This window comes from Microcebus murinus, chromosome 10 (genome assembly GCF_040939455.1).
Source record: "Microcebus murinus isolate Inina chromosome 10, M.murinus_Inina_mat1.0, whole genome shotgun sequence".
Taxonomy (NCBI): domain Eukaryota; kingdom Metazoa; phylum Chordata; class Mammalia; order Primates; family Cheirogaleidae; genus Microcebus; species Microcebus murinus.
This window is the reverse complement of record NC_134113.1, coordinates 34,664,052-34,681,390: the sequence shown is the minus strand read 5'-3', so window position 1 is coordinate 34,681,390 and position 17,339 is coordinate 34,664,052. Positions and strand designations below refer to the sequence as shown.

At 35.5% G+C, this 17,339-nt stretch overlaps 1 protein-coding gene across 2 annotated transcripts in view; it reads left to right on the top strand.

The window, feature by feature from the left end:
• The window catches only part of TMTC2 (transmembrane O-mannosyltransferase targeting cadherins 2), a 378,826-nt gene extending 361,839 nt beyond the window's left edge, over positions 1–16,987 (top strand). Inside the window, exon 11 of one of the 2 annotated variants that reach the window (XM_012749530.3) lies at positions 7,662–16,987. In XM_012749530.3, coding sequence (XP_012604984.1) covers positions 7,662–7,841 — 180 coding nt within the window. In that variant the 3' untranslated portion in view covers positions 7,842–16,987. The remainder of the gene's footprint in view (positions 1–7,661) is intronic. The other variant, XM_012749528.3, reaches the window with a different exon arrangement.
• The last annotated feature ends 352 nt before the right edge of the window (positions 16,988–17,339 follow it).

Genomic DNA, 17,339 nt, shown 5'->3' with positions numbered 1-17,339 from the left:
TCTTTATGCTCAGGTCGAAACCTCTAAAACACCATTTGTGTTTTAGAAAGACAAATGATCAGGTGTGGAAAAATTGGAGTAAGGAAGAAACAGAAGGTGAGGAAAATCCTAAGAGGCTGATAATTTAGGAATGGGATGAGATGCTAATCTTACCGGGTGCCAGCGGAAATGGAGAGTGGTAAAGAGAGGTAAAGTATGAAACATGCTGTTTATCTTAAGTTATCTTCTGGTACCTGACAAAGGAACGAAGAAGAAAACAAGGAATCTGGATAAAGACAGGCTATAAAGAGAAGTTTCTACTGCATGCTGGCGTAGATCGGGGCTGCTGTCTTCCCTTATACACTCATCCAAGATTTCCTGTAGCTACTGTGAGATTCCATTACATCCTGCTGCCCCTTTTTGCGGCTCACTATGTGGCTGCCCAGATATGTTGTCATCCTCTCACCCCCACTGAAAGTGAATCTATATCAAGCATTCTCCATTTTGTTTATAACAGATTTTTCTTTGTAGAAACAGTGATTATCTGGTTCTCAATCTTGGGAAGCAGCAGGGCAGGCAGTCCTATTTAAGACCTGTTTTGAGGTAGTGGAGGCTGTGTTCTTGTCTTTCAAATATCACTCTTACAAAACTTACTCTGTCCAGATATTAAGAACAGGTAAGTCATTGAAGACAAAATATAAAAAGCTGATAAACTTAAGAAAATGTTATTAACCTCTCTAGCAGTCAGGGAAAAGAAACTAAGTACACAATATAGGCTAAGTATCCCTTATCCAAAATGTGTGGGACCAGAAGTGTTTTGGATTTCAGATTTCTTTTGCTGATTTTGGAATATCTGCATTATACTTAACCAGTTAAGCATCCCAAATCCTAAAATCCAGAATCCTCCAGTGAGTGAGCATTATTTCCACACTCAAAGAGTTTCAGATTTTGGAGCATTTCAGATTATCGATTGTCAGATTTGGAATGCCTGCCCTGTGCTGTTTTACAACTTTCAATTCAGCAAAAATTAAAAAGTTAGACTAGTGTGATTAGGATATGGAATAAAGGGACTCCTATTACGTGTTGACGTTAATGCATTTTGGTACAGCTACTTTAAAAGGCAATTTGGTAATATCTGGTAGTCAAAGATCCCCTGTGATCCAGCAATTCCACTCCTAGAAACACTCCCATAAGCACGTGTGGAGATGTGTACAGGAAAATTGATGGCAACACTCTTTTAAAGAGTCTGTATTCTATCATTAAGAGATGGTAGGCATTCAATGGAATTCATGTGAAAGAACTGAACCTTATACCTAACTAAACCTGGGAATAAATGTACGTGTAATATTAGAAATATCAGTGTACTACAGTTATCTTCATCTTTTCCATAGTTTCATTTGCCTGTTCATTATCCTTCATAAAAGGAAAGTGGCCACAGGGACTAATGGGATACAGAGAGGAGGTCATCTACATGGGTTTCCAACTGCTGCCTAATTAGAACATCTCAACCAAACCCATATCAAGATACATAAATCTGAAAGACACAATATTAAGCAAAGAATTCAAGTTCCACATGGGTGCTTGGCAGAATGGCACTCCATGATGGACAATGCCAAATCTATGAAATTAAAGCTTAAAAAAATTTATATTTGTTATGGGTACACAAACAATGAAAGTGTAAAACACGCACTGGAATGACAAATACCTATTTTAGGATAGTGGTTTTCTTTGGGGAGTGATCAGGAATAGGACAATGAGAGAGATTTGAGGGCTTCAATTGTGTTTATAAAGTTGTATTTGTTAGGCGAGTACATGGTGTTCATCGTGTTCTCTGAAATTTTTGTATGCATAAAATACAACAAAGAAAAAAACTTGTATATGGCTTTATGCATGTGTTTATTCACTTAGTCTATCACCCATCAATATAATCTGTTCAGCTACCTATTCATTTATTCTTTTTCTGCATCAAAATAATTTTATTTAAATAATCCCAAGTAAAGAAGATTATATTAAACCAAGTTGAAAGAAAGGGGCAGTATATAATCAGAAGAATGTAGATTTAAAAGAGATTATGGGGGTAAATTTACCAAAACTTAATGCTTAGATGTGAGTATGTGTATGAGGTGGAATCAGTGGTAATTTTTTCAGTTTTCTAGCTTGACATCAGACCAGTAAGCCTGCCAGTGAAAAAGAGGAGGAGTGATATAGAAAGTACAAGGAATAAAGTATTTTCTCTGTACATGTTATGCTTTTTCTATAAGCCTAACAGTTTAATTCAGTAGCTACTAAATATCTACCATGTATAAGGCACAAATATAGAGATCATTAAATGTATGCATAAATATTCTTTTTCATTAATATTTCTTAAAATGTTCATACCGTTAATTTTTAAAAATCATGGTACAGTTGCTGCTCCAGTAAATCCAATTGGGTAAGCAATTTCACCTGAATATAGTTGAATGCCAGTATGCAGACTTCATTAAGTTATTTGGAAACTACTTTAAAAAGACCAAGAATTCATTAAAAATTTCAGGTTATGCAACTTCATTTAAGTTTTCAAATTATATTCAGAAGGAAAGTTGAAGGTGGTCATCTGGAAAACACCCCAAAAATGTATATTGAGCAGTGTTCATACAACAATACATATACAACTCTGGATAATTTCAGCAGCATGAGTAGATCCTTTGAGTGGAAATAAATGTACATGTAATATTAGAAATATCAGTGTACTACAGCTATCTTCATCTTTTCCATAGTTTCATTTGCCTGTTCATTATCCTTCATAAAAGGAAAGTGGCCACAGAGACTAATGGGATACAGAGAAAGGGTCTTCTACATGGTTTTCCAACTCCTGCCTAATTAGAACATCTCAACCAAACCCTTTTTTCTCTTGTCATTTCTTTTCTCTGGGCCCCACCCTAGTCCTCTTTTCAGAAATCTACATTTCAGTGTTCTATATTTTAATTCTGTTCCCAAGAGAAACATGATGTCTAATCCTATATCCTCATGTGTTCTCACTTTTTCTCCTCCGTAGGTTTCTTACTGAGACTAAAGGATAAGCTAAGGCCAGAAAAATGACTCTGTGTCCCAATCCTGTGTGTTCAGGATACCCCGTGAGCTCAGCTGGGTTCTTTGGGAGCCTAAAGGGCATTAAACAAAATTTTGTAAATAAAGGTGCATTTAGTGACAACTTCCCATTTTCCCTATATATGACAACTTTTGGGGCACCCTGTAGAATCAGACCTCCAGAATCTTGCCTTTGTTCTACGTCACTCCAATATACAGCCATTATTTTAATTTTGTATTCTTCCATCAATATTGGAGAAATAAGCCAAAGACCACAGTAAAATACAATAAAGGCAGAATTCCCTAGAGACTTGAAAAAGACGTCATTTGCCACCTCAGTATGTCTGCCAGTCAGCCCTTCTGATGTAAAGCATCTGTCCTCTTCAAGGAAACAAAGATCTGGTGGTTCTTTCCAGGCTGTGAAGCAGGAGGTGGTGTCATTTGTTGTACAGAGCCAGGAGCCCCATGTTACTGGGCTGCAAGCTGCTGAATGCCTTGGTTTAACATGCTAAAAATTTCATCAGCTGTCTTTAATAAAACAGGATGTGTGTAGGGGAAGGCATCAGCAGTTGTGGTTGGGTTTCCCTTCCCCAGCCCATGAGTTACAGCTGGCAGAGAGCAATGACACCAATATGTAATCAGCCAGCCAGTCATCTGTAATTCTTGCATTTTGATCATATGTCTAGGTAGTCTTTAAGTCTGTTTAGAAGCCTTTCCATGATCTTATTTGATTATCAAAAGGCTTTTCATACAATCTCTTTCTGTCTAATAACAATCATTCACGGCTTCTGTCATTTGAACATTTACTAACTTAAATAATTGCATGACCAAGAGAAGAATCCTGCTTTTTGAGAAGGTGGACTTTTTATCTGACATACTTTATTCTATACATTAGAACCTCTTACAGGAAAATTTAATCACATAAGCTATAAAATGATATAATCTGTGATCTAGAAGCGACCTTTAGAACAGTTCTTCTCAATTGTTAATGAGCATACAAAGCACCTGAGGGTTTTATTGAAATTCATGCTGATTCCGTAGGTGGGGCCTGAGATTCTGCATTTCTGTCAAGCTCTCAAATAATGCTGAACTACAATTTGTGTAGCTCAGCCAGAAGACCTGAAGGCGTTCGGTCCAGTGCACACCCATTAAGCTTCCCTAGCACTGCTGTAGAGAGGCAGACATGACAAGCTTAAGAGACAAAGCCCCTGTCTTTGAAGACAGAAAACCATGTAAGAAAAAGTAGATTCTATATCCAGTCTTATTCATAAATTTTTACCAAACACATGATATTGTTTATGTCAAAATAAAGGTTGATGCTTTCAGAGCAGTTACCTAGGGTGATGATGCTCATTACTTATGTCACATTTAAGCATACCTGTATGTAGATTCCATCAGTTTCCATTCACTCAAATAAGAAAGCTAGAGTGATGTTTTAAGTATTATGTGATGTACATTTTTAGATTTTTAAAATTAAAAAAATTTATTCTGTTAAAATAGACATTTACATTCAAACCAAAATGTTACAGCTAAACCTAAAATGTATAGCTATATAGCTGCTTAAATATATTGAATGATCTTAAATATGCACACTTTTAGTTTATGTATATTTTTAGTCCTTAGAGAAAGCAAGTAATGAGTCTATGTGAGCTGTCTTGAGATCTGTTATCCCACATTAACTTCATAATATCAATTTATGATTATTTTTGTTTAATGAGTAAATGCTAGTGTGGATAATGCAAAATTAAAGTTATTACAAACAGACCATTATAATTAGCATTCAGAACTCATTCATGAGAACAAATTTAACTTCTTAATTGTGTTTTCTTAGAATAATATTAAAATACTAAATTTTTTATCTTAATTTGATTGTGGCTAGGTAACTCCAAAATATTCCAAGGACAGAGGAGCCTCAAGCTGCAATTTAGTAAATGACAATAAGGCCTATTTATGTGGCAAGGTATACTTCACCCGCCATTTTTACATCCATCTCTTATTGGTTTAACCTTAAATAATCTAGAAAGCTAGTAATGATAGTGCCAGTTCAAAAATCCTCAACCTTTGGATTCTCTGGTTGTTCAGGCACACTCACAAGGAGATTCTACTTTTGTGTTTTTGAATTGATGAGAAGGAGGGAGAAGAACAGGAAAAAGACAAAATGCTTGTGTTCTCAGATAACATCTACAGAAACGCTATGAAGCAAGTACTGTTGTCTTCCCATTTGTAGAAGAAACTGAGATCTCTGGCCCTCCTCACCCATCTTGTTCAAGTGCACACATCTCTGTGGTGGAGCTGATATTTGAACCTAGGCAGTCTGACTCCATAACCTCTGAATGTTTTTAATAATCCCTTTGAGTTGCAATTATAGATACAGACACTGTAAGTACAGACACTTTGGTAATAAAGTGATTCAGGAAATAACGACTGTCCCACAGAGCCATCTGGTTTCTCTCAGCCTCATCCCTGGGCCTCTTCCATTTCTGTTTAGTAAGGAATGGTCTCCAGCAGTGGTTCTCCCTCCCCATTTCCTCTCGTCCCACTCAGGTAGCAGAAAGTCAGAGCATTTTATCTTCTTAGCATCTCTAGTAATTCAGGCTGTGAGCACACTTCACCGTCAGTTTAGTAGCTGTTTATTGATAGTTGTGCTAAGCACTGTGTGGGGGCATAATTCAGAAATGTGTCCAAGCATCAAGGAGCTCAAGATAAAAACAGTGGTGTGATTACAAAGTTCTTACAGGAAGACAGAGTAGGTGGTGATATTTTCAGTTTCCAATGTGGAGCTTTTCATTGCACATGTAATTTAGAGCTATGTTTATTTGGATTGGCATTTAAAATTAGAAACTGACCATCTGTATTTTTCTTGATAAGCGTGGAGTCATCCTGACCAAAAGGTTTTTGAAGGTCAGGAGGAGCTTATATTTGCAACATTATTTTTGGAAAAGAAAAACAGATGTAGAAAAGTTTGAAAATAATGCCTAGTAGTTGAAGACTTAAGCGAATTTTGGTACACATCCAGAGACTTATTATGTAGCCACTGAAGTAAAAATTTTAAAGGCTGTACAGCAGTGTAAAAAAATCACAAACATGTATGTGCAAGACCTCAAGCAAAATGAGACAAGGAAAAGAGATCTTGACATCCGTAGTGTGTCTGCTTTATACCTGCCCTCTGCTATGTGTATCTGTTTATTTTTCTCATTGTATCTTTCTAACAGCATGCAAAGAAGCTGAGGTTATATCTTTCACAGATGAATGAATTGGGGCACAGATATGGTAGGGGACTTCACCAAGGTCACAGTCAGTGGTTGAACAAGAACTCAAACTCAGATCTCTTAAAATCCAAATTTGATCATAGTTTTCAAAGTCAACTTATTCTAAGCCATTCCACCCTCTCCTTTAGCATTTTTTTTTTGGTTCAGAAATAATTATTTTTACAATAAAGAGCATGAATGCAGCCGAAAAACACATTCATACTAAAATCTTATGAAAATACTAAATCTCAAAAATAATTATGAACTATTTTGAAGGACAATTAATAGTTGACACTTATCTGTAAAATGAAAGCATAATTCTAACATGAACACTTTTAATTTTATCTGATATGTGAAATATGCCTTTATGTAACTGCCAAAATATTAGCTGTTCTTGCTAGCCAGAATGTTCCAGGGATAACACATAAGATCAGAACAGCCTTTATTTGCAGATAGCAAGCAAAATATGTTTTCCTTTGTGAAGAACTTTTGTTGTTGTTAGCTCATTTCTGAGAATTTGGGGATGGAAACCTTTGTGTTAAAATAGTACTGCGTAACTCAGGCCTTTTTGAAACTTTTTTTCCCCACTTGATGGTTCCATAATTCAATTATGATGCATTAGTGAAAATTCTATGAGAATTACTTTTTAATAAAATGAAACTTTTCTTATAAAGGTTTCACTTTTCAGTGCCATATTTTATCTGTTTTGATATATTTTTACTTTGCTATATTATAGTAAACATCCGCCATTAGAAGCTAAAAGAAAAAAACTTGGCTTTCAAAATAAGGGCTTTGTCTTGTTAAACTACTTAGGTTTGGAAAGAACTTTAAAGTGGTTGCATATGAGTTTTTTTCAGGGTTTTTACCCTAAAAACATCTGTAAAATTTTATAGTTGATCTTAATTGTTTTGCATTAAAAGCTTGGAATATTGCTAAAAAGAGAAAATAGTGAGTGGACATAGATTTTTCAACTTTTCCCCCACTTAATTTTTTATTTCTTGCCATTGAGTTGAAAAAAATTTTACTCTTTCCATCTGAAATTGTATCACTTTTAACTTTTTTTTCTCAAAAATACAGTAGGACTAGGTTAGTAGGCCCTCATATTTTATCTCTGCTTTCTCATTAAATAAAATAATACTATTTCTCTGGATGCCCGTCCTATTTAAAGCACAGAGTACACAACAGCTATTTGAAAACTTTTTTTTTTCTCCCTAGTTATCTGTATCTGTATAAGTCGCTAAATTGCTTCCACATAATGCCTGTAGACATATGGGAATCATCTGCATAAGTGGGTGAAGATTTTTGTTTGCCATGAAGGAGAGCTGGAAATGGCCTGTTGACTGTTTTCCTTGCTTTCTCTCGTGGCAGTATCCCGCTGCGCTGATGAACCTGGGCGCCATCCTGCACCTCAACGGCAGGCTCCAGAAGGCCGAGGCCAACTACCTGCGGGCGCTGCAGCTCAAGCCCGATGACGTCATCACGCAGTCCAATCTCCGCAAACTCTGGAACATCATGGAGAAACAAGGCTTAAAGACTTCCAAGACCTGACACAGGGAGCAGAAAGAAACCCATCCTCCTCCATTTCCCAAAGCCGGCTTCCTTAACAGACAGAACTTCCCCATAAGAACGCATTTTGGTCTTCCAGGCCCAGGGCAGAGGTCATTGAGGTCACTGCCACTTGTGGGAGAATCCTCTTTGCTGTTGGCACAGCTGTTAACACCAAGAAAGGGGGGGGGGACATTGGAAACCTCCTGGAGGAGGTAATTGTTACCCATAGACTGTAAACCAGAGCACTTAAAACAGAATTTTTTGACATTCTTAAAAGGGGGGGCGGTGTCTTTTAAGTTACAGATTTGGTTCATTTTTAAAGCTAATCTCAAAATGATGTTGTTCCTGAAACACTGTGAGAGGAAGTCAGAGTGTCCATTCAGCCACCGTAAACTATTGAGGTGAAGTTGTTAATAGGGAGAGATTAAAGCGTAGTGTGAATCCCAGTGAGCCACTGGTTGTCCTGACGCTGCTGTCTTCCCTCTTTGGGACAGCCTGCTTACCAATTTCTGAAGCTTAGGAAATTCTTTTTTTAAATACTGTGTCCGAATCTGTTGGAATCTGCAGTCGTTCCTTGACTAGTGCACATAATGTTTTATGATTTATATGTCACAGTCTTCATTCTTTGGGACATCATTTGGTTTTTGTGTTCTGAAAAGGATTTGGGGAGAGTAGAGCCAACCAGACTTCACGCTTATGTTGTGAGAGGGGCTGGGGAGGCCTTAAATGTGTCAGGCGGGCTTTTTTTTTTTTATTATTTTAATGTTGCCACTATTTTCCCCCAAACTGCCTAATAGAATTTGTTATATTAATTCTTTTGAAATTCTCTTTTACAATGGCTATTCCTGGTTAACGTGCTTGTGTACATAGGATAAAGGAAAAGGAAGTTTATAAGTGTTCCTGTTCCAATAACTAACCAACACCTATTAGACAAAAGGGAAGATGCTTCGTGCTTCCCAGATGTTGCTGGTTAAAAAATCGAGTCTACACAAAGAAGTGTATGGTGATAGTTGCCATTGATTCGGCATTTTGGAAAGAGTTGGTATAAAATCGTAATCGCTTTCTAATAAGTACCTAAACAGTAATGCTGATGAGATTTTTTTCAAAGAATTATTTTTATCTTATTTTGCTCTTCCTGAAAGATGTCAAAAATGACTTATTTTTAGCTGAAATAGAGTGTAGCATTAGCCTGCGTATTTCTAGGTCTTCTGCCAAGTATTTTTCTCAGTTGAAAACTATTTTTCACTAGCAAATTTGATCATTTTTTTTCATTACCTGTTAGTAACCACCTCAGTGATCATTTCAACAAGGAAAAGACTATAAATGAAGTAGAGAAAAAACATTTATTGAACAGTTTTTGGCTTGCAGTCAAACTTTGCTACTAAAAATTAACTTCATATAATGCTAGTCCATTATCAGTTTCTTCATAGAGAAAGTAGCTATGTTATACCCTACATATTTATTTATTTATTGTTCTACCATAGCAGAATAACAAAACCAAACTTGATGCATTAAGCCAGTTCTTTGTAACTCAAAATTACCTGTTTTTCCTTCTTTCATTCTCCATGTATATATGATCAGCGTCCCCATTAAAGGGAAGCTAGACATGCAGATACATCATATTATGTTTTCTCCATATTTTATATGTTTTGCTATATATCTGAATACAATGGGATAAAAAAATTTAAAGTAGAGTTCCTATGGCATTAGTGTTTTTGTGAGAAGGACAAATGTAGTGAGAGAGATTTTTTTGATGGTGTTAATAAGGCCCTCTAATAATATGTATATTATTTTGTAAACATTTCATTGAAGGGCCAAAAGTTAACTTATAACTAAATCACTGTGTTTTCGGAATGATATTTAACAACAACAAACCCTTGGTCAAACCAAAAGAGTGGGTTGCAGTGTATTTTTCATCTTCTAGTGCATTGGCAATTTCAAAAAACAAAAGAAGAAAAGAAATTTTATATAAGGCTATAGAGATTAATTCAATGTCTAACATTTGTATTTATTTAAATAGTTATTGACCTATGATGACTTCCTAGGCTTAACATTTTATGTCTTTTTGTTGTTATTGTTAATTCTTCCAAAGACTTGGTTCTTAATAGGTTCACTGAATGCACAGTAGAGGCACTTCATGTTGACTCAGTCCCCAAGTAGCATTAATAATTGGGCCTGTGTCATAAAATGCATGGATCTTTAATAACTAAATGTCCCTGACACTTTTCACTACAGGGCTGGACTTAGTAACTGACCAACTCGGGGGGAGGCTTAGGGGTGGAGGGGGTTAGAAAATGATCAAAAAATGTCTCTGCTCAGGGATTTATGGTGGATTATTGCAGACAGTGCTAAAAATATAGAGCACAAGACAAGTTTACTAAATTAAAATTTTATTTTTTGAGAAACTTATTTGTATAAATTATCAAGATTTGTAGGCTTTCCTTTTGTAGAAATAATTGTTTTATGTGCCAGAGAATTTCAATTTTGTTTTCAACAATAAAGCATTGATAACAAATGTGTTGTGTAAGCCTTTTTTTAAATCTTATGCAGCAACACCGCTTAAATTCCCTGTGATTTTATCAGAATGAGGAGATAAAAACAGTAGAGATTGAGTATCAAATAGAGATGCATAATTTGTAGTTAATGTATAATCAATAATAATCCATTTTAATAGTTATACTAATAACTATGGGTATTTTACAGCATTGTATCACCAGGTTTACCATGTTCAGAAAAGATGACAATGTTTTGTTTTATTTTCTTTGGTCATTGAAGTATTTCTAGGGAATATTCCAAGTAGGGCATATTTGCCAGTTACCTGCTTCAGTAGATTGTTTTGGGGGAAAATGACAGTGTTTGGTTTAGGATGAAAGACAACCCTATTCTTCTGAGAAATGAGAGTACAGCACATTCAAGAGTCAGTTCTAAGGAAAACTTGGCTTTATGCCATGGTGCAAAACTGACAGAAAACTCGATAGTCTTATTAAAATTGTCATTATGTAACATGACTGTGTATTGCCTATTTCCTCTGTTTTAGGATAAAAGTTACTCCATTTTAGGATAAAAGTTAGCTATGAGGACTTTATTTTATGCAAAACATCTTATGTATGTGTGAGCTTATGTTCCAGTTTTGCAGATAAGGAAACCAGGGTTCAGAAGTATGAAACAACCTGCCCAATGTCACTAAACTAGCCAGCAGCAAGCCTGTCCCTGAGTTGTGTAATGATATATCCTCTGTCATGCTGGCACTCAGGCATTGAACCAGAAGTGTGGAAATCAACTTTCTCCCGTCTCTTGGCGTTTTTCTAGCTATTTTACCTTCCACAAATCATGTTCTCTACCTCTGTCACTGCAGATGATCATGAAGATTAAAGAAGGTAATCCATAAAAAAAAATTTTTAAAGATTTAGATTGTGAGAGACAAAAAGGGATTCAGTGGTCATGTAGCTAAATCCATTTACTTTCTATGTAAAGGATATAAGGCCCACAAGTTAAGTGACTTAACCAAGATCCCAAAACTTGTTAGTGGCAGCACACACCAGGCTACAGAAATGTCAGTCATTAAGAGATCTTGCTATATGAAGAATAGCATAATGAATTCTAATGTCAAATGAAGGTATAGTTTTAACTTGGATGAAGCTCTGTACTCTGAAATCAATGAAGGGATCATCTTTGTTTTTTGTTATTTTTTTCTCCAGCTTAACACATTGCTGTTTAGTGGAAGACCATAAAATATACTATAAATGAAAATTCCATCTATTATTTGCTCATGAGCAACTTGATATTTTTTAAAACCCCATTTTCTAAAATATTGAGATTTGGGAATTTGATGACTTTTTGATATTGTCACCTGAGTGATGACAATTTTCACATAGTATATGTTTACCATAAGAAAGGAAATGTATTTAAGTCTTGGTTATTCTTTCTATTACAAGGAAAAGAAAAACTGTGTTTCTGTAAATAATTTAAGGATTACAATAATTCCAATTCGTTTGTATATACCTTAGAATATGATTTTTCACTTAAATATTTTTAATACTATAGAATTTGTTTCCTGCTATTTAAAACTCAGTTTAATAAAGGATATTGTTAGAAAACTTGGCTTATGCACTGGAACTGCTACACACTGTAAGGAGAGAGCAAGCTGAGTGGCAATACAATTGTGCTAGCTCTATTATGCTTAGCCCTGCAGTAGACAAAGATACATGTATGCTAGGCCTTTAACCTTCTCACTGTGTCATTTTGGGTGGTCTTCCTGCAGGATGCAATCAGAGAGACCTTAGAGTCAGTCGGCTTTCATTCCATCTCCCATTTCTCCACATATTGGCCTTTTGTTGTTGTTGTTCTATAGAGATTTGAGATGTATTTTTTCTCCCTGGAGGACTTCTGGGATTTAAGTTTCTTGTTATCTTAAAATTCCTGTAAAGTTTTTCTTCTAGGTTTCCCAAAACCTTTCCCCAACTTTTTTTATTTAGCTGCCCCCTGATTTTTCTTGTGCTATTTAATTGTCTTCTCCTAAAACATGGAGAGAAGTACTAACGACTTTTTTATCAAGAAAATCCTTGGATCGAATGAAAAAGTTACAAACATACAAGACAATTTAAAAAAAAACAACAACTATAGGGATCTAAGAAGTTAATATAATAACTAAATGGCGTCGGGGAAAGTTTCTGGAGATTCTCAAAAGGAGAGAGTCAAGGTGGAACGAGAAAGGACACACACTTGGGGAATTGACTGTTAATTGTCATTAGTATTTAAGTTTCTGTTATAGAGGTGGAGGATTTGGTTAGAACACAGTGAGACTATCTGTGTTCTCTTTATTGCCTGGTAAACTATCAAGATTGGGTCACTACTGGGGAAAAAAAAGCGCAACAAAGAGTGAGTAACACAACCACAGGAGAGGCTGGATAAATGTGCAACCAATTTGAAGTTTAGACTAGAACTGGCTATCTGTCCTGCGTGGAAATAGATGTAATTTTTCTCCTACCTCCTTTAGAGTTGACAGGTTATCACTTACCCAAGACAAAGCTATCAGCCATTCTCCAGTCAGATGGAGAGAATAGAGTTTTATATTTCAAGTAATAGTTCAGGACTTCTAGAATCGCTTTCTCTAATAAATTTCTATCATGTCTCTTTCTTTTCTATCCTATTAGACTCAAAGTGAAATAATTCCTCTGAGACCTTTCTCTTGGTAATGGTTGAACAGCTAGAAACTGTAATGAAAGTTTTCAAAAAATGTATTGGGAGAGAAATCAAACAATATAATTTGTTTCCAAAAATACTTAAAATACTATACAGGAATTAAAGTGTCTTTTTTTTCCAGCTGGATACTCCTCTCATGTAATGTAGAAGATAATTTAGTAACAGAGATCAGAAATGATGAGGGGAAAGAGGGGCAGTGTATGTAGGGTGTGGAACTAGTGACTACCTTTGATTTTAATGTGAGCCGTTTTTCCAATTTGATTTAGCAGGTAATGTCCATATTGACTCTAATCACAATTAGCTTTTTAATTCTGCAGACATTAACTTATTAGAGCCAATTAATCTTAATAGGTTTTCATTTTTATTTTGTGTTATTTTGAGTATATTACAGTTACTGTCTATGGACATTTTATGCTTCCTTTGCAATAGATTACTTGCTATTCTCTAAATACGCCTTTACCTATACTTAATGACAATTTGGGATATTTCACGGGAATTATGTTTCAAAGTATATTTTTTTAAAAAAAACTGTTCTATGGCACCAAATATTTTTATGTGACTATATAATATTCTATTAAAATGTAATAATTTTGCATTACATGATATAGTACACCAAGGTTATGTTTTTTACATCCCATTGAATCTCTCTCCCTATGACCCTATTGATGATATTTATAAAATGTGATTATACCAGCAAAGCTATCTGCTTATATAAAATTAATCAAGGAATTGTATTGGTTAATTTGTTATCATTTCTTTCTATTGAACCAATTATTGTTTGGACTTAGATTTCATTGAGATATTTGCTTTGTGAGTGAAGCTGAGGATGAGTTAATCTGCTGCTGTGTCTCAAGTGGTTGGTCAAAGAGTGATACTCTTAGAAATTAATCACAGGAGCAAGAGGAAACATAGTGAAGAAGCTGTGGCTTTGTGCAGTTAATTGACATAGCTAAGCTTACAATGTACAGTAGATCCAATGTAGCATATAAAATGTTGAGATACTAGTTATAGGTTATATCCTGCAGAGCCCAATATTAACCAGAATTTGTGAAATAATCTCTTTGGAGTAGAGGGAAGACACAAAGCATGGAATAAATTTATTTTGAGTCCTGGTTTAATTCATAATGTCTTCATTTTAGGAGAAATTTATGAATCATAACTCACCAAACACAGCTGGTCTAAGTGGAACACAGAAGCATTAGGATAGATTAAACCATTTCCAAAGATCCATTACTATCATCTGATGACACTGCTTAGTTACTTCTTCTGACCTGCGCATGATGCATCTGTGATCCAAGGTTCATTTGTTTATTGCAGACAGGTGAAATGTGTAGAATTCCAGTTGACATAACCAAATTGGATAATATCCTTTGTAAGGAAAAAACTTAGCTTTTTTTTTTCTTTGTTTGGGGTGTGTGTGTGTGTGTGTGTGTGTGTGTGTGTGTGTGTGTGTGTGTGAAATTAAAGGTTTGGGGAGCATACTAGCTGAATGAAAGTTCTTTATAAGCCTGGGAATAACAGTAAAAATATGAACAGCATGTCATTTTCCTATTGCAATGTACCAACAGTAAATACATTTGCTACAAGTCTTTATGATTATTAGCTAAGTGATTTGATTTTCTTTCATCTGTCCACCTTCTCCATTATACACACATGCATGTGTGTGCATGTACACACACACAAATGATCACAAACTCACTGCATGTCTGGGAAGTGCACAGGTAAACCCAAACATAAGAGTCTGTACATTTGATCCTCCAGGAGAAGAACTAATTAGGAGCAATGAAACATAACTTTGAAAGCTTTTGATTAACAAAGGAAATAAAGTAAGATCAAACATTTTGAAATGATTTAAATCTAGAGGAGCAAAAGTTGAGAGACACAAGCATTTCTTGATATTTTTATAAATACCTTGGCATGTCTCTTTTCACACTGTCCTATGCCTGCCACAATCAAGCTGCTGAGTGATTCACTGAATCCTTTATATAGGGTACTTTTCTCTCCTTATTCTAGGAAAGAAACACCACCCAGAGAAAGAGGAGACATGACAAATGTAGATTTGTAACTCTCCATTTTAAGGATAAGAAAAATTACCAAGTTGACCTTTAGATACCTTGGTTTTAAATATATTTTGTCTTGGAAACATTAGCCAAATGACCAAATGATATGTTTTCTTTAATGTAGGTAGCGTCACATTCAGCAATTCTGAGCACTGATGAAAATGAGGGGAACACTGATGCCCCAGTTGCATCACCTTTCTTTTTTGGCTTTAGCTCCTCAGGTGATATTTTATTTCCTTACATGACAACTTCATTCAACTTGCTCGGAATTTCAGGGCAGTGGATCCCTTTCCGTAGATACAAATCTACTCTAACAAGGTTTTAATGATTAATGGTTTCATTCTTTCACTCCTGAGGAAATTTTTTCTGTTGTAATTATTTTTTACATGCAGAGTGTTCTGCAGTTTTCAAAGGGCTCCATATCTTTTATATCTATCTTTTTAAAACAATCTGGCCAAGTAGTCAGGGGAAACATAAGTATTCTCAAATCCAAAGTCCAGATGAGGATTCAGAAGTTCAGGATGGCCATATGACTTGCCCAGAGTTACATTCAGTACAAAAACAGGTATTCTGTTTCCTAATCAAATGTCTTTAGTCTAAACCCAGAGCAGGTATTGATGAGTATGGACACAATCAGTATGTTAGGGAAGTCCTGCTTCCTCTTTTATTCCCTTAGCCATTGAAGTTCATATATGATGCAAAAGTGTTTCCATTTGAAAGACTTTCATTCGTAACTGAAGGCTGATTCCAACCACATCCCTACATGGTGAGAGGGTTAAGGAAGGAGGAAAGAATTACCCAAATATAAGGATATGTGGGCTCACAAAAATAATTTAGCTTCTATCAACCACTGTCTTATATTTTTTATCATTCTTAGGGGTTTGATATTAATTGCTTTTATTTAAAATGTTGTAACCTATTGAAGCTTTCTCTTGCAATCCAGGTGTAAGTTGGGCTCTGCCTGAATTTTGGCCATCCCATGTTCCATAGGATATCTGGTGCTGTTCCCCAGCTTTGGTGAATTCCAGGCTTTTGCATTGCAGAGCTCTGAGTCACTGCTTCTCCTGTTCTCTTATGGCTTTTTCTTCTTTTTGTTCTGCCATTCACCAGCTGAAGAACACAGACTCTTCTGCTTTCCCCACAACTATTCATACAGGCCTTTGTCAGTGTGCCTGACGTTAAGGGTTTGAAGTAGCAGAGTGGTTTTAATCAAATAATAGTCAAATTTGATTTAAGTATTAAACAACCTTGTTATTTAAATTCCTCTAGCTGCCCATGCCAAGCAGAATTTCCCAGTGTCTACCCTTCACCATGGACTAAAGCCCCCTACCAGAAAATACTCTCTCCCACGGCTCAACCTAATGTCAAAACTGCTGATTCCTCCTTATGCAAAGGCCTCCAGACCCGTCCTACTTTATGGAAAGTGGATTATACAAGTGTTTTCCTAAAACAGAGTTTAAAAACTGTCAGCCTACAGCCTGGATGTAGCATCTACATATGTTTGAAAAATGTGAGAAAATATTTAGGAATTTAGAGTTTTTTAAAAAAGAAATCTTGGTTTCTAGCTTTTATTGAAATACAAAATATCTGGCAACTGGAAGCCACGTCTCTGCATGGCAACAGTGGGAAGTAGAAGACCAGCCGCTCTTCAATCTAGACAGGACTTTGAACTCACATGTGTCACTCTCCTGACCACACCTACTTCCACCTGGCCCCCAGAGGTATTTGAGTATAAGACTCCTGCTCTCATCAAAGACAGTTCCTCCCTAATGTGTGACTCTGAAATCTGCTGTTAATATACATGTATATTTTTTCCTCTACTATATAGTTTTATAAACTAGTACTGAAAATGATCAAAAATGATTATTACCTGGGATTTTTAATATATTTGAAAATGTCTTTAGGATTAAAAATTCCATCATATCATGTTTTATTTTTTTTATTTTAGTAAGACAAAGTCTACAAATGAATTTGAGAAAGAAGAGACAATAGTGTGAAAAATTTCTTTCTTTTTCCTTCAAGTAGCTTTAATGTTATTAACAAATTCAGATAATGTCTGGCTCATAAAACTTAACTATTGTTGGTGTTTGGCTAATGGATTTTCTCAATTCATCATGCTAGAAAAAAGACTCCCTTCTTATGCACTAGATTCCCTCAGAAAAGAGTTATTTTTCATATCCCTTATCTTGCAACCTTATATCATTCAGCTGCATTTATACAAATAGTTTTAAATGCC